Here is a 21063-nt window from a genome sequence, read left to right on the forward strand (position 1 = left end):
AAATTTTTTTTTAATGAACCACAACCCCTGCACAGAGCCTCCAAAGACTTTCTCCTCGCTTCCCCTGTGCTCAGGTTTCTGTTTGCAATGACCTGGCGAGATATTCAGATGGTACAAATTAGACATACACTCCATAAAAGAAATCTCTCCCCCCTCCCCAACTCCAATCTCTGAACCTAGCCGTTCCCAAACTGTGTGCACAGAGAAATGCATCCGTGAAATCACAAAAGAATCCCAAAGCGGAGGGTGCCGACTTGTCTCTGCTGGATTTACGGTTCTGGTGTCAATAATTCTGCCGCCTTTCTGTATTGGGCTGAAATCGGACCAATCCATTGCTTCACGATTCGGAGATTCAACAGTGGCCCTCAGAGGAGGCTGCCTGGTGTGCTTCTGCATGATGTGAAATATCCCCATCTGGAGGCAATAACCACAGATAACTCAGACTCTGGCTCTGGCTCTCAACTGACATGATTTGGGGGGGGGGACCTGAGAACCGAAGAAATTATAGGCATGTGTTACAGGAACAAATCGCATTTCAGCACCAGGGCTGACGTTGGGACCTCAGGCAGAGACCGAAGGCACACCCAAATGTGTGGAAGTCAGAGGGGAACTGAGGGGAGCTGAGGATTGCCAATTCGGTCGGTGAGCTGAGGGGATGTTAGCTGTAATTGAGGGAGACCTGACCCCATCTAGAGGTTGGCAACCCTAAGGTTGCGAGGCTGATTTTTGCCTTGGGTAGACAGGTTTGGCAGGTTCTGGGTTGCTTCACAGACCAGAGAGGATAGTGGTGGGCCTACATGCCTGGAAGCAGACCTTCTCGCCCACCACTTTCCCAAGGAGCAGCCCCTGTCTCCAGCCTCCAAGAGAATCCAAATCGCAGGCAAAATCCCCAACCGTTTCTTTTTGGAGCGGGGAGCAGGGACAGGATTCGGATGCAGTGCTTGGCCTTGCTGAAAGAGTCTCCCAGCCCTTCCCCTCTTTGGGTAGCAAGGAGAGTGTGCGCCTTTCCACAAGCCATTAGTAATAATTTAGCTGAGCCAGGGTTGCTGGTGTGGGGGGAGGGGCAGGCCGAGGCCCCCACCCCGCTTTCCTGTACTGGGGACGGAGAGGGGGATGGGAGAAGTGCCGTGCGTTCCTGGAGATGGAATTTGGAAAGCGCAACCACTTTCCTGGCTGTGCAGCAGAGCATCTGGTTTTCATAAGGCGCTCTGTGCTGGCCAGGCGGTGGGGAGCTCAGAGGAAAGAGACCGGCGGCGACACACACCAGAAGGAGAGAGAGAGGCACACAGACCAGAATGTAGCCCCCCCCCCTTGAACTGCCCGCTGGAGAAAGGGCAAAAATGGAATTGCTGGATCCAATATTGGGGGTGGAGGTTAAAAAGGGAGCGTAGTGCTGCTGGGAATCATGTAGGGTTGCCAACCTCCAGGTGGTAAACCACAAAAAAGAAAGGCTCTGTGCTGTATAGTTAGTAGCAAGCAAAAAAACAACAACAGCACAACAAGATATATTATATAAACACGAAAAACTATATTTAAAGTGACAGAAGTGAATAAGACACCAAGACAAAAAACATACAAAGTGAAACAATTGAAACTATATACAATATGCACAAATGTATAGAAAATATCAGCCTGTGAGTTGAATAAACAACAAAGTATCAATCTTTACAGTAATGTATCAATCTTCACACATTGACCAGAGTCAATATAATACAAAAGATAATATTTTCTTCTTCTTCTTTTTTATATAGATAAGTCACAGGCTTGAAAGGATATTCTCCAAGTCAAGTCACTCCATAGCCATGCAGAGAAAGAGAAAGGATGTGTCGTCTAGATCATGTGACCACGTTTCGCTATGGGCTTCATCAGCTACATAATCTGTGCATAATAAAATACAAGGAAGTGACTTGGAGGATATCCTTTCAAGCCTGTGACTTACCTATATAAAAAAGAAAAAGAAATTATCTTTTGTATTATATTGACTCTGGTCAATGTGTGAAGATTGATACATTACTGTAAAGACTGATACTTTGTTGTTTATTCAACTCACAGGCTGATACTTTCGATACATTTGTGCATATTGTATATAGTTTCAATTGTTTCACTTTGTATGTTTTTTGTCTTGGGGTCTTATTCACTTCTGTCACTTTAAATATAGTTTTTCATGTTTATTTAATATATCTTCTTGTGTTGTTTTTTTGCTTGCAACCTCCAGGTGGTGGCTGGAGATCTCCTGGTATTATGACTGATCTCCAGACGACAGAGATCAGTTCACCAGGAGAAAATGGCGGCCTTGGAAGGTGAACTCTATGGCATTATACCCCATTGAAGTCCCCTCCCCAAGCATCGCCCTCCTCAGACTCCACCTACAAAATCTCCAGTTATTTCCAACCTGGAGCTGGCAACCCTAAAATCATGTTTAATTATGTACCACTGAGGGGAGGGGTGAAAACCAGTGCAGGCTAGCTCCACAAGACCATGGAGCAAAATGGACTCTGAGGAAGTGCAGAGTGCCTCTGTTGTGCCTTTGAAGGAAGAAACAGTTTTTAGCAGAGAGGGTATTAATTTCACGCAGAGTTGAGAGCCAGAATCTTTTCTTTACAATTTTAACTTTTGTTCCAGCCTACCAGAGAAGAGGGAGTAAACAGCTTTTTCCTAAAGCTTTCCCCCCATTTACTCGTTTTCTCCAGAGGAAGCAGCAATGCTGTTTATCTCCTTTCCTCCCCTCTTTCACCCCAGTTGCTTGCTAGCCTCAGTTACTCTCTCTCTCTCTCTCTCTCTCTCTGTCTCACACACAGAGTATGCCCATACCCATAATAGCAATAAAAGTCATGCAGGCGCAGCAGACTGATCATGGTTTTTAAGAGAAATGAATGTGGCTTGAGACATGCTGTTTCCCCCCTCCTCCCATTCCACTGGTTCCAGACAAATAGTTTTTGCAGGTTTTTTGAAACTGTACAAAACCACACAATACTTGTCTGCAGAGATGGAAACAAGCGTACACACCGCAAGCAGCAATGTCAGCTCTCTTTCAACTGCCTTCCAGACAAACATGCACCTCCCCATTATCACCAGTTTCCAGCCCAGCTCACTAGGTGAGCCTCGGGTTAAATGTACATCCGCCAAAAATCTACAGGACTTTGAGCTCCCCAAAGCTTTGTTTCTAGATCACAGTTTCGTACATAGTTGCACAGAGATTTGGCCAGCATTAGCTGCAGTAAGAATGCAAAACATGAAAGTAAGAGGAGGAGGAGAAGAGTTGGTTTTTATATGCCGATTTTCTCTACCTTTTAAGGAGAATCAAATCAGCTTACAATCACCCCCCTCCCCACAACAGACACCTTATGAGGTAGGTCGAGAGAGTTCATAGAGAGCTGGGACTAGCCCAAGGTCACCCAGCAGGCTTCATGCATAGGAGTGGGGAAGCCAACCTGGTTCTCCAGATTACAGTCTGCCGCTCATGTGGAGGAGCGGGGAATCAAACTCAGGAATCAAAGTCCACTACTTTTAGCCACTTCACCAGGGGTGGGGCATGTCAGGCCCGGGGGCCATTTAAGGCCCGCGAAATCATTTGGTCTGGCCCTTCGTGGGTCCTGACAGATCTCTAGCTCAGAAGGATCTAAGGCTGGTGATCCGCCCCCTCCCACAGACAGGAATAGCCTCTATTCAAGGCAGATGTGAGTTTGTTTTGCTGAGAAAAGGAACCTTTTCTCCCCCTTGCAGAAGAGTCATTAGCTATGGAGCTGCTAGGACCACCCAAGAAACTGTGTTAACCCTTTCCCACCCGGGCCATGGAGAAACGTATTGGTCGGCTAATTTTTAAGTTGATAATTTTGTATGGCCCACGAATGATGTTACAAATATACAAATGGCCCTTGGCATAAAAAAGGTTCCCCACCCCTCCACTACACCATGCTGGCTCTCCTTGACAACATGGAGACCAGCTGAAGTATGCCTCTGGGTTCAAATCTTGGACCCCAAGACGTTGCTTTCCCAGAAGCAAAAAAGGACAATATGTAAAGAGGCATTTGGTGGTTGTGGGAATGGGACTTCCTGGCTGTCCACTTTGTGGGATGGAAAAGGGAACACAGAGATCACTTCCCCTGGAGAAAATGGCTGCTTTAGAGAGTTGACTCGACAGCGTCATACCCTGCTAATCTCCCATTCCTGCCCAAACCCTGCCCTCCCCAGAATTCACTCCCCAAATGTCTAGGAATTTCCCAACCCAGAGTTGGCAGCCCTAGACCTGGGTTCACCACCCTCCTTTGAGCAAGAAGTTAGAGGCACATTTACACACACACACACACACACACACACACACACACACACAAAGCCACTGAATTTTATTTACAAAGAGAGACAGGAGAGAAGAAAACATTAGTCTAGAAATACAAGACTGGCAGTGTGGATTCAGATTCCAGAGCTTTGTACCAAAACTTGGACTCCTGAGCGGTTAGCAGTACAAACCGATAATAAATACTTTTCCTTAAAAAAAATGGATTAGAAAGAAAGAGGGGAGGGAGAAAGCGCCTGCCTCAGCAGTTTGCGTGCAGCACCTGGGGAAAGGGGTGAGAACACCGCGCTGACCATCTCCGGCTCTTTTGACAGAACGTTCTAATTTTGTTACGCTTTTCTCAGGGCAAAAGGGGAAAAGGTCTGTCCTGGAGAGGAACCATGCTGCATGGAGACATGGGGTGGGTGGGTGGGAAGAGGGTTGGCAGGAGGTTTAGAAAGGGGACTTGGATGGTTCCAAAGGGGTCTTCAAGCCAAAGGGAGGAACCCAAGGAGATTGCAGGGGTTGTGGGAGACGAACATCCCTCACACGGTTGTCATGACTTTGAGGGAGCCGGAGCGGAACCGCATGATCTTCTTCTTCAGAGCATGGGAGGCTTTGATTTTGACGAAAACCTTGGGCTGCCCGCCAGCTGACTTCCCAGGCCCAGAGGCGGACACGAGTTGTGGGGAGAGCTGCTGTGGCCACACCAGGCCACCACTCTCGTCTGTGTCGCTGGACGCCCCGCTACTGTAAGGGGGAGGCGATTCGCTCAGGCTGGACTCGCTGTCTGCATAGACCAGGCCTTCCTCCAGACGGCACACAGGGGCTTGGCGGGCTGGCTCTCCCGAACACTCAGAGTCACTACCAGCATAACTATACCCAACTGTGCCTACCCCCTGCTGGATCCGGTGTGGCTCAACGGCACCTCCTGTCGACGGGTCCTCTTGAAAGATTTCAGCCGTCGAGCGCCATTTGCGGTAGCCGCCAGCCGTCTGTCCATGGGGCCTCCGTTGTCGGGCTGGTTTTAGAGCCGCTTCCTCCCGTTCGGCTGTCCCGTACTTGACTCCTGGTTTATTGAGAAGGCTGTTTTCAGACTGTGAGCGGGCAGCCTTCCTAGACCGGGGAGAGCTTTTTCTTCCTGCCCCCTTTCTCCCCACCACCTCACCCCCCTCTTCAGTGAAGCGGCATTTCTTGGTGGGTGCCGATACCCGTGGTCGCTCCCTTGTTGTTAGAGGGGTCCGTTCTGGTGAGAACTCCACCGAGCGGCCCTTGGTGAGAGGCGGGGGTTTCTTTTTGGCAGCCCGGTGCGCTTGCTGGGCCCTCGTCAGCTGTTGGGCAGGGATGTACTGGGCTTTCACCATTAAGCAGGCCCCATCCTCAGGCTCGTAAGATATGGGGTCCTGGCCATTCCGCTGGGGGGCTCCATCCTCTCCATCCGGCAGAGGGGATGGCGGGTAAGCAGCTTCATATTGATCCAATGAAGTAGGCCTCATGTGTGCAAGAGCCTGGAGCTTGGGGGGTTTCTTGAGGCTAGAATGGGGTGGGCTATAGTCCTCTGCTACCACCTTGGCAGCCAATGTCCTCTCGGCAGCAGCGTCCCAGGAGGACCAAATGCGCGTAGATGCCGCGGCTCCACCCTCATGGCCGCAGGGGGAAGGGGTGCTGCTTCCTCTTTCCATGGCTGGAGGGTGCTTGCGGTCTGCCTGAGGGGGAAGCAGCTCCGTGGGTCTCTTACAGGAGCTGTTCTGCCTGGCCACGCCGCCCTTGGCTGGGGCAGGGGGTTCCGAGCTGAGGCTAGTCCGGGGTTTGCTGCCTCTCACCAGCTGGCTGCGGCGACGGATGAGGCGCGAGATGTAACTCTCCACTTTGTGACAGTGCGAGGCAGCCTCGGAATAGAATTGGAACTCGCTGCCATAGGCGTCCAGGTTTCCCTCTTGATCTGCTGGGTAACCCAATGCTTGGGAGGTGGCTGAAGAGAAGGCAGGGTCCTCGTACAAATGGCTACGGATTAAGGGGTTCTGCAGGGCCACAGCATGGAGAGGGCTGGGGTACAGGAAAGGGTCTGGTGGGTAGCGTGTTGTCAACGGCTCTGTGGAGTAGTCCTGGGAACTGGAGTAGGGGGCAGAGAAGGAGCGGGGCACTTTGCTACGGTTGGCCCCGTCTTTGCTGCTGTTAGCCATGTCACCTGTGAAAGGGAAGGGAGAGAAAGAGAGAAAGAGGGACACTGAGACTTTTGTTGGGGAGTTGGGAATATTATCTCAGTCTGACATCTCTCAGGGCTTCCAACAGAAGCAAGGGGGTATACCTTTCAAGTGACCGTGGCATTTTAAAGATAATTATTGTTAATCGTAGGGACTGCTGCAATGTTTAGTTAAAAGATGCCTTCAGTTAATGGGCATCTTTGAAAACCCCTTTAAGAGATGTAATTGCAAAAAAAAAAAAGGTTGCAGATGACACTGGAAAAGAAGTATTCCCCTTACTTCCCACGAGAGGGAATACCTCTTCTGAGACAGTTTCAAAGGGTGGGCCACGTCGGTCTGCAGTTTCGCCAAACATGGGTTCGATCCTGGCTGAAACAGGTAATACAGGAGGCTAAAGTGACCGTGCGTTTTCGCCCTTAGACACAAGTCTCGTAGCACCTTAGAGACTAACAAGATTTTCAGGGTATAAGCTCTCAAGAATCAAAGCTCCCTTTGTCAGATAATTGACTCTCAAAAGCTTATACCTCGAAAATCTTGTCAGTCTCTAAGGTGCTACAGGACTTGTATCTAGCTGGTCTTCTGAGGCAGCAGCACACCCTTAGAGTGTGCCTGATTGAAAACAAAGAATATATATGTTTTACTTCCCTTTACTTACTGCTTTTGTTCCTATGCAAATATATGCAGATTTAATCTGTTGAAACTTAGATGACAAACTGACCAAGATGTCTTTAACTCGTTGAGAAGAGCTGTACTTATTTTCTCCTGCTTCAGCTCTTCACAGGCTCAAGTTTCAAAATGCTCAGTATCCCCCAGGTTTCTCCCACCCACGCTACTTTCTTCCCCCGATGCCCACCCTAACAAATGGTCTCCCTTTCCTGCCCCAACAGTTCCCCCCATTATTTCTCTTATGGCAGCCACAGCCACTTTCTGATGAAACATGCTCACCTTGTCTTGGAAACTTGAGGCAGTTTGGAGGATTCTGCTAGAGAGTCTCTCAACCTGAGCACTTTCTTCCTTTCAAGGGGCAGGCCAAAGCCACCCTTTCTCCCACACTCACTGGGGAGAACAGCCCATAGGGAGACCACCAAATACCCCATAACTGGAGGAGCACAGGAATCATGCATACACACCTGGCAGGGAATAAGATACCATCCCTCCTCCCAGTCAAGCATTTCCCTCACTTACCCACAGATTTGGGGCGCTCGCTAGCATAACCGATCCGGGAGTAGGACCCCGAGGCAGACGGGAAACTAGAAGAGGAATCGCCAAACCTGGACGCAGGAGAATCAGAGGTGACAGCCGACTGGGGGCCCTCGTAAAAACCTGGTAAAGAATTGACATCTGTGTGTGTGTGTTTTTTAAGAGTTATTTCCATCTGCTACTTCCCAGCCAAGCAAAGGGGATGACTTTGTTCCCATTTTGGTCACCCAGAAGCAAAGTCAGGACATTTAGATGACCCCTTGCTTGCAAGGATCCTAGAATCAGGACGCTGCCTGGAACCCATGAGAGAGAAATGCCTGTGGCAGAACCCCAGCTCCCCTCCCTACCTGAGCTTGGCCAGCTGTCTGTCTCTGTTCCTTCCCCACCTGTCTTCTCGGGGTAAAGTCGCAGTACCCCTAATTGCTGTTCCAGTTCCCACATCAAACCAGGCAGGGAATCCTGAAAAACAAGAGAATAAATTAGTTATTCCTTAAGGATCAAGGATTTCTATCCCTGGCCTCGCCTGAAGAAAGCTCTCCCTGAACCACTGTCACAGAATACCAAAGCCATGAATAACTAAAAATAAATAAAGATAATGTAAGATGGTTGTCGTTATTGCACAGAAGGGCAGCGAAACAGTCCGTAATATGTGCATTTTCATGGTAATACACTGATTTTGATTACTGTTTTATGTGTAAGAAAGAGTTTATAGTTACACTACCATGCTGTAATCTGTTTTATCTGATAAGTGTTTATATTTTTTATATTTTATTTTATATGATATTATGTTGTGTGTTGGTTATTACATAACAATATGTATTTATTGGTCTGTCTTTCATTCATTCATTCACTGAATAGAAAGAATGCTTGAGTGGGAAAGTCCGCAGGTGGAGTCTTTTGCCATATTTGGTAAATTTACAAAATCACCCCCACCTAACCCATGCCTTTTGGGCTTTACAGGGTGCCTAAAACCCTGGGGAGCTGCTGCCGATCACAATAGACACGCCTGGGCTAAATGCCCATTTTCTGACTCGGTATAAGGCAATTCCTTACATCCCTGGCGCCCCTGTTCCTGGGAATCTCCCCCCCCCTTTACTGCAACAAATAGTGAACCCTGCGTACCAGGCAGGTGGCATGTCAGGAACATGGGATGGGAGGAGAAGGAAATGGCGGCTGCAGGGTGACATTTGACCTCCAGACAGATGGGTGCGCAAGGGACAAAAGGGGCTCATTTGGGAGAGTCACTCAAAGTCCTGTATGGAAACAAAGGGCAGAAGTCCCACTCTACCAAAGGAGCGAGGGTGTGTGTGCGGGAGTTGGCTTCAGAAAACTCTCGGCAACCTTCCCCATGAGTTTCTGCCAAGGGAAAACACAGGAGGGGGGTGGGTTGTGGGAACATGGCCACTCGTCATAGAAGGACAGACCTGGCAGTGATCTGGCGTATGCTGATAAATGAGGATAAGAATCTGGGGGTATCAACTAAGGTTGCCAGGTCCCTCTTTGCCACCAGCGGGAGGTTTTTGGGGTGGAGCCTGAGGAGGGCGGGGTATAGGGAGGGGAGGGACTTCAATGCCATAGAATCCAATTGCCAAAGCGGCCATTTTCTCCAGGTGAACTGCTCTCTAGAGATCAGTAGTAATAGCGGGAGATCTCCAGCTATTACCTGGAGGTTGAGCAACCAAAATAAACCAAAATAAACACCACTGCACTATTACCAAAGGTAAGGAAGGAAATGCAGGATAGGCTGCTAATAATAATGGACCAACAACATAATAGTGTAACAAAGTGTATAGAGTTGTACTATTATGTTGTTGGTCCATTATTATTAGCAGCCTATCCTGCATTTCCTTCATTACATGGAGGTTGGCAACCCTAGTATCAAAGGTCACAAGTCCTCCCCTGTACTGGGGGAGGGGGACACTGGTGCAACTGAATACAGCTGAGAAGGAACCAGAAGGAGAAGAGGTTCCATGTGGAGGGGGTCCTTAACACCACCTGACACAAGTTAGAAAAATTAACTCTACCACATTGCATTTGCATGATTAGAGTGGGTGCCGTTTGAATGTGGTGCAAATTAGCTTGGATATAATTTGAAAGGTTCATGGAGGGGGCACACAACCTCTGCTTCTAAATCTGCATGCATTTAAATGAATTAGTAAAAGTGAGCGAGAAGGGGCCTTCCCTTTGCCCTCCAAGCAGATGGAAGAAATGGGTCAGGCAAGATTTCACAGCAGAAAGAGACAGGATGGAGATTGCTTTGTGGGCCAAGCGAAGAGTTGGGGAAAGATCCCAGAATCTAAGGTGCTGGAGAGGCTGGACCCAAGTAGATCACAAACAAGGGGTAAAAAAGGAGGGAACTTAAGCGAAAGAGACAGGGGCTACATTTCATATACTGATTTGAACTGATCATCCAGTTGCCCTTGCTTAATGTGTCACTGAGAGGGAGTGTGGTGTAGTGGTTAGACAAGGTCTGAGATGATGGGGGTTCAAATGATGTTCACAAGGGTGATATCAGACCAGACACTCACGCCGAGCCTCACCTACCTCATAGGGTGGTTGTGAGGACAAAACAGGAGGAGGAAAGAATCGTGCATGCCACCCTGAGCTTCTTGGAGAAAGGGCAGGAACAAAAAAGTAATAAATAGCGATAGAACTATGTGGGGCATTGAGACCCCATGCCTTAGGTTGCCAGCTCCGAGTTGGGAGATACCTGGAGATTTTGTGGGGGGAGTCTGAGGAGGGCAGAGTTTGGGGAGGGGGATGGACTTTGATGGGGTATAATGCCACAGAGTCCACCTTCCAAATCAGCCATTTTCTCCAGGGAACCTGACCTTTGTCACCTGGAGATCAGCCCTCAACCTCATGACACTTGAAACCCACCTCAGGCTAGGGTTGCTATCTTCCAACCAATACCAAAACCTTTAATCTTCCAGGTGGGAACTGGAGATCTCCCAGAATTACAATTAATCTCCAGAGATTAATTCCTCTGGAAATAATGGCTGTTTTAGAAGGTGGAAATAATGGCTGTTTTAGAAGGTGGACTTTATGGCATTATGCCCCACTGAAGTTCCTCCCTTCCCCAAACTTCTCCAGGAATTTCCCAGTCCAGAGCTGACAACCTTAGCTCAGGCCATCTCGAATGACCACATCTCCTCAGTACTGCTCATTCACTTGCCAGCCATGAGGGACAGAAATTTTGATGTATTAAAAGCAAAAGATGAGATTATCAGCATGCAAACTCCCTCTGCTATTGACGCTGGCTTCCCTTGCAGACAGGGATGGAGCACAAGGGCTGGATACAATCTTGTCCTTGGGAGATGACGAGCTCGATCCCCACACACACACCAGTTGAGATCTTGATTTTGTTTCTACTAGGCCCTCTCCTCCTGCTGTGTGTACACAGTTTAAAAGGTAGGTCCCTGCTTCCCTGGCCATACATTAGGTCAAATAATCCAAAAAGCATACAAACGCAAAGCAAAGTGGAAATTAAAGCAAGAATTGGAGAAAGTGGATGCAGTGGTAGGAAGGAAAACCTATGTATCTTTATATGCAGCCTAGATTTTGGGAGGAGGCAGCTCAGGAGGGGAGCAGGATTTCTCCCCTTCTCTTCCAAAACCTAGACTTCACATTATGCATGCTCATAATGGTATTGCGAGAGCATGCGGAAGGTCATTTATCACCCCGCTTGCCCCAGTCAGAGCAGGACAGCCCCCCCTCCCCACTGGGAATTACTCTGGCAATGGACGGAAGGTCAATGAATAATTTAAGCATTGGATATTGCCTCCGATGGGGAAGGACAGAGGGGGGCAGGGAATAAGAGACATTCCAGGATTGGGGACGGACCCCTTGCTCTGTCCACAAACAGAACTCTCTGCCGCCTCCACTCCAAACCTTCTTGGGGGCTTGTGCCAAAGGGAGAGCAGCCCTGCCCAGGAGGTGACTCTGGGGGATTGCAGGGCCCAAGAATCGCCTGCTCTGGTCCCCCTTCTAGGTATGGTTGCCAACCTCCAAATGGGGCCTGGAAATCTCCCGGAATTACAACTGATCGCCAGATGACAGAGATCAGTTCCTCTAGAGGAAATGGCAGCTTGGAAAGGTAGACTCTGTAGCATTATACCTGTGGCATTACACCCTCCCCTCCTCAAAGCCAACCCTCCACAGGCGGACAATAGGGTTGGCAGCTTCTGGTTGGGAAAAACATGGAGATTTGGGGGGGGTGGAGGGTGGGGTTTGGGGAGGGGAGGGACTTCAATGCCATAGAGTCCGATTGCCAAAGAGGCCATTTTCTCCAGGGGAACTGATCTCTGTTGCCTGGAGATAAGCTGTAATTTTGAGGGATATCCAGGCCTACCTGGAGGTTGGCAATTCGAATCATAGAACTGGAAGGGAGCACCAGGGTCATCTAGTCCAACCCCCTGCACAATGCAGGAAATTCACAACTACTACCCCCACACACACACCCATTGACCCATACTCCATGCCCAGAAGATGGTCACGATGCCCTCCCTCTCATCATCTGCCTAAGGTCATAGAATCAGCATTGCTGACAGATATCCACCTAGCCACTGCTTAAAAACCTCCAGGGAAGGAGAGCTCACCAACTCCCAAGGAAGCCTGTTCCACTGAGGAACCGCTCTAACTGTTAGAAAATTCTTCCTAATGTCTAGACGGAAACTCTTTTAACTCTTTCAACCCGTTGGTTCTGGTCCGACCTTCTGGGGCAACAGAAAACAACTCGGCACCCTCCTGTGTATGCCAACCCTTCAAGTACTTGAAGATGGTTATCACATCCCCTCTCAGTCTTCTCCTCTTCAGGTTAAATGTACCCAGCTCCTTCAACCTTTCCTCATAAACCTTGGTCTCCAGACCCCTCACCATCTTTGTTGCCCTCCTCTGGACACGTTCCAGCTTATCTACATCCTTCTTAAATTGTGATACCCAAAACTGAACACAGTACTCTAGGTGAGGTCTCACATCCCCTTATTTAGGACACCGAAATCTACAGTTGCCAACCTCCAGGTACTTAGTATGGAGTCGGCTAGTTAACTTCAAGTCAATCACAGACACAAAGTAATCCAGAACTTGACAATTTATCACATAGGTGCAAAAGTGCAAATGTGCAGTGACTTATAACATACAATTTTATATAAAATCCTATGTTCTCAATCCTATAAGGTAACAGTCTCCACAACTTTCTCTTGAGTAATCTTCACAATGGTAACTGGAGAGCAAAATTCAAAAAGTCCCGTGAGGGTAAGGTTTCAATAGTATTTCTAGAAGAATGAAGAGGGGGACGATCGTTTCAGTTCTTCTTCAGCCCCTTTTCAGTTTAATTCAGTTGTACATGTTCACAACTTATCTCCATTTTGTCCATTCAGGATAAAGCTGCAGCCGCGTACTGTATATATTTTTTCAAAGTTCCCACTCAGGGTATATCATTTCACATACGTGGTTGCTCAGATGCTGTTATCTGTTCCCAAAGGGATACAAAGTGCTACTTCGTGTCTGTGATTGACTTGAAATTAACGAGCCGACTCCATACTAAGTTCCTGGCTGTGTGTAATAGTGTGGTGGTGTATATTTTGATTGCTCAACCTCCAGGTACTAGCTGGAGATCTCCTGCCGTTACAACTGATCTCCAGGCAATAGAGATCAGTTCCCCTGGAGAAAATGGCCACTATGGCATTGAAGTCCCTCCCCTGCCCAAATCCCGTTTTCCTCAGGCGTCACCCAAAAAATCTCCAGGTATTTCCCAACCTGGAGCTGGGAACCCTACCTAAATCCCACCTTCTGCCCTTCAAAGAACTACAGGCGGCTACATTTTACCCTTCTTCTCCTTCCTATCTCTTCCGTTAGTTCCTGGAGTGCAGATTGCCCCCTTCTTTCATTAACCCCAAAAGGGGAACAGCCTTTAGCCCTGTTCGAACACAGAAAAATCGGGAAGGGCTGCAATGGAGATTTCTTGGAGATCTCCAGCTTTTTAAGCATAAGGCATGTTGCTAATGGGGATCCGTCAACTGGACTTAAAGATCTGTCTTTGCTTAGTTTGAGATTTATTTCAGCTATAGTTAGTTTGAGGAGCAAGCAGTGGGCTCTCTCAAACCAGGATTTGTCTCAACAAATAAATATGGACTTCATTTCCTTATTTCTGCAGCCTGGGAGGGTATCGCTGGAGAACAAGTCAGGATCTCTGGGTTCATACATCACAGGAAAACATAATCAAGACTACTGTGGCTAAAAAAGCAAACCAACAACCCTGACTTAGGGTTGCCAACTCTGGGCTAGGAAATTCCTGGAGATCTGGGGAGTGAAGCCTGAGGAGGACAGTAGTTGCGGAGGGGAGGGGTTTCAGCGGGGTAAGCTGCTAGTCTTCCCTCCAAAGCAGCCATTTTCTCCAGGGGAACTGGCCTGTGTCATCTGGAGATCAGTTTTCATTCCAGGAGATCTCCAGGCTCTACTTGGATGCTGGCGTCTCCTTGGAGGACCCTAGCTAACCATAGTTAGTGGACCGGCCTGCATTCAGATAATCACACTAACTTAGGGTTGCCAAATTCCAGGTGGTGGCTGGAGATCTCCCACTATTACAACTAATCTCCAGGCGACAGAGATCAGTCCCTCTAGAAAAAATCGCTGCTTTGGCAATTGGACTCTATGGCATTGAAGTCCCTGCCCTCTCCAAACCCCACCCTTCTCAGGCTCTACCCCCAAAATCTCCAGGAATTTCCCAACCCGGAGCGGGCAACTGCAGCTAATCCTGTTCGGTAAAACTAAACCATTCTTGTGCGGGACGTCGACTGAGCCACTGACTCCCAGTTTGTTTCTAGTACAACCCAATGAACTGGTTTTGACCTTCGTGGCCCAAAGAGTCCAGCTCCTCCAATATGAACCAGCCAATGAGTTTGCCTTTCTCCAGGTCTCGCCAGTCTTTGAAGGACAAACGGGTGGCTACTGGGCAAGTGGTCCCTTTTTAGGCGACACCTGGATTAGAATCCCCTATCTCTGGATACGGACACCACCTCTGCTATTAACCTGGCACCTGATAGTTGCCCATATTGTGTTACTGGTCATCAGTTGTGAGCCCAGAACACCCTAGTTGTTCCACGTACTGATTTTGTTTAAAGGTTGACAGAGCGGATGGCCCCAGCAAGGTTGTCTTTCACCAGGAGTCCTAAACGTTTATTAACCTGAGGGCACCTCTGCAATTCCGACAAAATGGCTGCTGCAGGAGGGGAAGCCAGAGCCAAACACACAGAGGAAGCTTAAGTGCAGGGGAGAAAAGGGATAATTTAAAAAACATGTTGGGGGAAAGGAGTGAAAGATAATAAAACAGACACTGTGGTGGCAGCTGCTACTGAAATATTATTTTAATCTGCAGAACTAATTGGAGCTTCAGTGGCTCATGGGGCACCATGTTGATAGGGTTGCCAGGTCCCTCTTTACCACCGGTGGGAGATTTTGGGGGTGGATCCTGAGGAGGACGGGGTTTGGGGAGGGGAGGGACTTCAATGCCATAGAGTCCAATTGCCAAAGCGGCCATGTTCTCCAGGTGAACTGATCTCTATTGGCTGGAGATCAGTTGTAAAAGCAGGAGATCTCCAACTAGTACCTGGAGGTTGGCAACCCTCCATGTTGGGGACCTCTTCAATATCAGGGCTGGGACATGGGAGTGCTGATTGGTTTTGGTTTTTTAATTGTTATTGTCTTAATTGCTGCTTGAGTGTTTGGCTCTCTCAGGAGCTGTCATCGCTTTTAATTAACCGTTTAAGACAGACCCAAGGCGGTGGAAAGGAGCCAGGAGAGGTGCTTGTGAAGAGAGGGCTGAAGCTTTCCGAGTAGCAATCGCCCAAGGCTTCCCTTCTCTGCATGCTCAGGGGGGGTCTCCTGGCCAGCCAGGGGCAGAGGCCTGCCATTTAAAAAACAAATATTTTCTAGAGTTAGGCCAAGAGGCAAGTCCAAACGCAGTTTAAGCTCCAGGGAAGGCACTCTCCCTCTTCCAGCCAGGGCCCCCGAACCCTATTTGGGAGCAGAAAGATGTATCATAGTGTTGCCAGCTCTGGGTTGGGAAATTCCTGGAGATTTGGCGGGTGGAACCTGGGAAGGGCAGGGTTTGGGGAGGGGAGAGAGCTCAGCCATGCATAATGCCATGGAGTCCACCCTCCAAAGCAGCCATTTTCTCCAGGAGATCTGATCTCTGTTGTCTGGAGATCAGTTGTGATAGCAGGAGATCTCCAGGTCCCACCTGGCAGTCGGCACCCTAACCATCATCAGGAAGAAGATTTCGTGTGTGCGCGCACGAAATCTTTATGACCAGGTGGACCCTCGGGATAATCCCGTTAATCCGTGCCTGCTCCCGATACCAGCTCCCTATCAACTCCTGCAGATAACAGCAACTTTGGTTCCAACCTGCCCAAATGCAGCAGTCAAAGGAAATTCTCTAAAGCCTCCCCCCCCTACTTCCCCCCCATAACAAATGGATTACTATCCATGTAAATTTCTTTTTTCCCCTCCCTTATCCTCTCTTGCCAAACGGCGGCGGCTGTTCTTATGCCTATAAATTTCTAATCCCTTTCGGAATCCCTTTAAGCTCAAAGCTATCTGGCCGCTAAGACGTGCCAATTCCCGCAAACATTTAAATCCATGCAAATAAGGTTTAACAGAGCCAATTGCTAGCTGTGGTTACGGTTAGATTATAAAGAAAATTTCATACTATCATTAGATGTTAGGAGACACTATGGTGTGGTCTCTGCATTCTTCTCTTGGTGAGGGGAAACCTGCATAATTTCCCACCGTCTTCTAAATATTTTAAGAATAACACCAAAGCCACAATCCAGGGCAGAGACGGGGATTCTGTATTGTACATGCCAAACAGTTTGGGATCGGTCTCAGAGCTCACCCTCCTAAAAATGCCACAAAGGGACACGTTTCTAGTCCTTAATGGAGACAAAATATAGATTTTGAAGTGAATGGGCAATGTTTGGCAAGATCTTCAAAGCCAAAAGGAGGGGTGTGAGGTGTCAGGGTACCTTTTTCCAGTGGTTGGGGACGGGGGAACAGTATTCAGGGCTGTGCCTAGGGGCACTACCACATCCATGAGCATCAGAATGAATTATGCTTGCTGAGGAAAGGTAAGTACATTTGCTAACATCAATCAATGTCACAAAATTTACGTTCCCTTGGCACAAAACCTTGATTTGTCGTTTCTAAGCTAGGGACCACAGTTCCGTCATCACAACTGCTTGGCACGCAGGAGGTCCCAGGTTCAACCCCTGGCATTGCCAGTTACAAGCACTCAGATCGCAGGAGACCGGAAAGGCCCTTCTGATGGGGCACCATGGACTTTTTAAAATATGTTCACTGGCCTGGATATTCCCAGAGGTTATAATCTGTTTTATTCTTGGGAAGGACACCATTTTGATACCATTCTGTCATCTCCCTTACAGATTATCAGGGTTGTTGTTGTTATCCATAGACCCACAAAGCAGAAGTCACAATATCCCCCCCCTTCTCCAAGACTGGCCAACCCAACCCTCAGCCCCTCACCTACCAATCTCTCTCAGTAACAGCACCTGGAGGGTCTGGGTTCAAATCCAGCTGCTTGAGAAGGCCCTGCTGCCCCAACCTGCCAACTCAGAGGGATACAGAAGGGAACAGTGGAGGCACAGTGAGCTCCTGACCCATGGTCACCCCCTTCTTTGTAGCTTTCCAGTAACAGTTGCTGCTGACCAGGGACCAGAGTACACCATGCGCAGATCCTTGCATGGCCAGGGCTCGTGCAAGGCACTTTGCTGCGCTCAAGGAGCTAGACCTCATGATCTAGAGGTACGGTTGCCAACCTCCAGCTGGTGGCTGGAGATCTGGAATTACAACTGATCTCCAGGCGTCAGAGATCAGTTCCACTGGAGAAAATGGCCGCCTTGGAAGGTGAACTCTACAGCATTATACCCCATTGAAGTCCCTTCCCAGACCCCCCCCTCCTCAGCCCCCACCCCCAAATTTAAAGGTATTTCCCAACCTGGAGCTGGTGACCCTATCTAAAGGTCAGTGGCTAATGATCTGTTGCAATACTAAGCGACTGTTGTGGTTTAAGAAGAAGAAGAGTTGGTTTTTATATGTCGACTTTCTCTACCACTTAAGGGAGAATCAAACCGGCTTACAATCACCTTCCCTTCCCCTCCCCGCAACAGACACCCAGTGAGGCAGGTGGGGCTGAGAGAGCTCTTAATCGAACTGTGACTAGCCCAAGGTCACCCAGCTGGCTTCATTTGTAGGAAAGGGAAAACCAACTGGGTTCACCAGATTAGCCTCCGCCGCTCATGTGGAGGGGTGGGGAATCAAACCCTGTTCTCCAGATTAGAGTCCACAGCTCCAAACCACCGCTCTTATCCACTACACCACTACATTTAAGAGAGGAGAAAGTTCTCCTTTTCTCACTACATTGAGTGGGTGGGGTTACCAAATGATGCTTGAGATATACTTCTTCATGCAAAGCATAAAAATTGACTTGTGGAACTCATTGCCACTAGATTTGCTGAAGGGTACTACTATACATGGCTTTAAAAAAAATCAGAGATCTGTCAATCAACGGATATTAAGCAAGAAAGCTAGATAGACACAGTATCTCTAACAGGAGGAGAGGGCATGTTACCTAGCCACTGCTGGAAACCGGATTGGATGGGATTTTCACATATTGTTTTGAACATGGAAAGAGGCAACAGAAGCAAGGAATGCCGACCACACGGGCTGTTTCCCTGCACCACATCAAATTCCCTTCTGCTCTCCAGGGTACCAATTACCACTCAGTTTTCCTCCATATTTCTTCTACTTTGTCTCCCTCATAGCTCTGCCCTGATCCAGAAATATACTGGAAGTCTAAAATGAAGGGGGGGGGGGCACTTAGATATTTAAATTAGGATGAATTGGAGAATGAGCTGATGTCTATTTGCCTAATTTAAACTGAGCACAAATTCTGAATTTGTTGTCTGCATTAAAAAAAGGGTTGGAGGGGAGGTATGCGCAAGATAACTCAGCGTTTTCTCCACCCCTACCTCTCTCCCCCCCCCGTCAAATTTAAATCTAACCTACTTTTCACCTGAGATGATTCCAGCTGGAGCTCTGATAATCAGGCAAGCACCCCTCAAGGGAATGGCCGAGATAACTCCAAAGCCAGAGAATTTAATAAAATAAAATAAAATCCTATTTGTGCTGCAATGACTTTATTCTTTTTTGAAGGCACAGACTTCTTTTTGATGGGAGGTTTTGTTTTTTGACCCAGAAAGCCCATTATTTCCATAAAAAGCCATAAACCAGACTAGGGTTGCCAACTCTGGGTTGGGAAATTCCTGGAGATTTGAGGGGTGGAACCTGGGGAGGGGAGAGACTTCAGCAGGGTATAATGTCATAGAGCCCACCCTCCCAAGCAGCCACTTTCTCCAGGAGAGCTGAGCTGTCTTGTCTGGAGATCTGTTGTGATGTCAGGGGATCTCCAGAGCCTACCTGGAGGTTGGCAACCCTGGTGGAAATAGAAACCCCATTCAAACATTAACCTTTGCATCCTGCAAGTGACTTCTTCAATGCGGCAAACTCTGCATGTCTGAATTTCACAAAGGAGCCACAGTAGCGCCAGTTTGGGAGGGAAGGGGCAAAGCTGTGTATGACACACACACCCAATTCAAACATTATCGGAGCAGCATACTATGTACTCCCCTTGCAAGACCTCAGGCCTGAGCTGCCTTCCACTCAGGTTCAGCAAAGCTTCTCACTTGCTGCCTTACCTAGCAGGCATCACCTAGATTCAATTTTACAATGATGCTGCACATGCTTTAAAAGATGAAAATAGAAACCTCTACATTTTATTTAAAGGTCACGTTATGAGAAGACAGGAGTAATTGGAACAGACAATAATGCTAGGCAAAGTTGAAGGCAGTAGGAAAAGAGGAAGACCAAACACGAGATGGGTTGACTCTATAAACTATGAAGGAAGCCACGGCCCTCCGTTTGCAAGACCTGAGCAAGGTGGTTAAGGAGAGGACGTTTTGCAGGTCACTGATTCATAGGGCTGCCATAAATTGGAAGGGACTTGACAGCACTTGACCCACACAAGTTTTATTTAGATGTTTTTGGTTTTAAAAAAAGAACATCCCAGTTTAGCCAATTGATTAAACGTTAAACCAAAACCAGAAGTGAACAATCAATACCAATAGAAGTCTGAAAAACATGTTGGTGTTTTTTGCTTCCAGACTAATGATACAATCTGGCAGTATCCAGCTATTTGCTCTGCAGAGCTTCACAAGCAGAGGATGCCAGACCCAGGACGTACAGGGAAAGGAATGGAGCTCAGAGTCACTGTTGTCTCCTTCCCCTGAAGGCTGAGAACCTGATGGAGAAGCACAATTGAACGGGGGAGAGGGACGGGTGGAGTCTGGGCTGGCAGGGAGGTTGGCCTCATGTTTATGGCTGACAGCCTCCTCTCTAATTTTGCACACAAGCAAAATTAAAACTGGAATATGTCATGATGACCAGATTGCACCCGAGTTCTCAGCTTGATGGAGTGCCAATTTGCTTTCAAGTCAAACTTCAAGCGCGGGTATTAACCTATAATCCATTCGTGACAAGACCTGATACCTGAAGGACCACGTCTGCAACTAGGGCAGGGTTGCCAACTTCCAGGTACTAATCACAAAACGAGTTACCTTGCTGCACAAGAAATTGTGAAAGAACAGCAGCGATATGCCAAACAGCCAATATTTATAAAGTGTAGTCACACAAAACAATACAAAATGAATCTACATAAGCTGAGCAACAAGTCCAAGAGAGAGGGGGGACTAAATATGTCCAATGTCCTGACAGAGCCAATGGCTCCAAAATTCACTGTAAATGTTGTATGTGCTCCATATGGAAGGCAAGTAACAATGACTTGTGAAACATCTGGAGCAAGTCGAACGTGGTTCCTGTCGTCTGTATGTAGACAGATAACACTACAGGAATCCGGTATTTCCACCTGTTTCGATTATGGGAAATCTTCCTCAGGAACACTAATGAACATAATAATAATAAGTATGGATAATCGTTCTGTATCCCAAGGATTGTACATTCTAAGGAAAGATTCATTTCATATTGTTTTGTGTGACTACACTTTATAAATATTGGCTGTTTGGCATATTGCTGTTGTTCTTTCACAACCTCCAGGTACTAGCTGGAGATCTCCTGCTATTATAATTGATCTCCAGCCAATAGAGATCAGTTCCCCTGGAGAAAATGGCCACTCTGGCAATTGGACTCTATGGCACTGAAGTCCCTCCCCTCTCCAAACCCCGCCCCTATAACCTCGTGCCGGTGGCGAAGAGGGACCTGGCAACCCTATGCTAGGGGCCTGCCTCCGATACAGGA

General features: G+C 48.0%; 1 protein-coding gene across 1 annotated transcript in view; it reads right to left on the bottom strand.

The window, feature by feature from the left end:
• Nucleotides 1-4817: 4817 nt before the first annotated feature.
• Nucleotides 4818-21063, bottom strand: part of DACT3 (dishevelled binding antagonist of beta catenin 3) — a 32548-nt gene continuing 16302 nt past the window's right edge. The window contains exons 2-4 of the mRNA XM_056845804.1: nucleotides 8025-8136; nucleotides 7663-7800; nucleotides 4818-6461 (exon numbers count right to left, since the gene is read on the bottom strand). Coding sequence (XP_056701782.1) covers nucleotides 4819-6461; nucleotides 7663-7800; nucleotides 8025-8136 — 1893 coding nt within the window. The 3' untranslated portion in view covers nucleotide 4818. The remainder of the gene's footprint in view (nucleotides 6462-7662; nucleotides 7801-8024; nucleotides 8137-21063) is intronic.

This window comes from Euleptes europaea, chromosome 3, assembly GCF_029931775.1.
Source record: "Euleptes europaea isolate rEulEur1 chromosome 3, rEulEur1.hap1, whole genome shotgun sequence".
In the NCBI taxonomy this organism is placed as follows: domain Eukaryota; kingdom Metazoa; phylum Chordata; class Lepidosauria; order Squamata; family Sphaerodactylidae; genus Euleptes; species Euleptes europaea.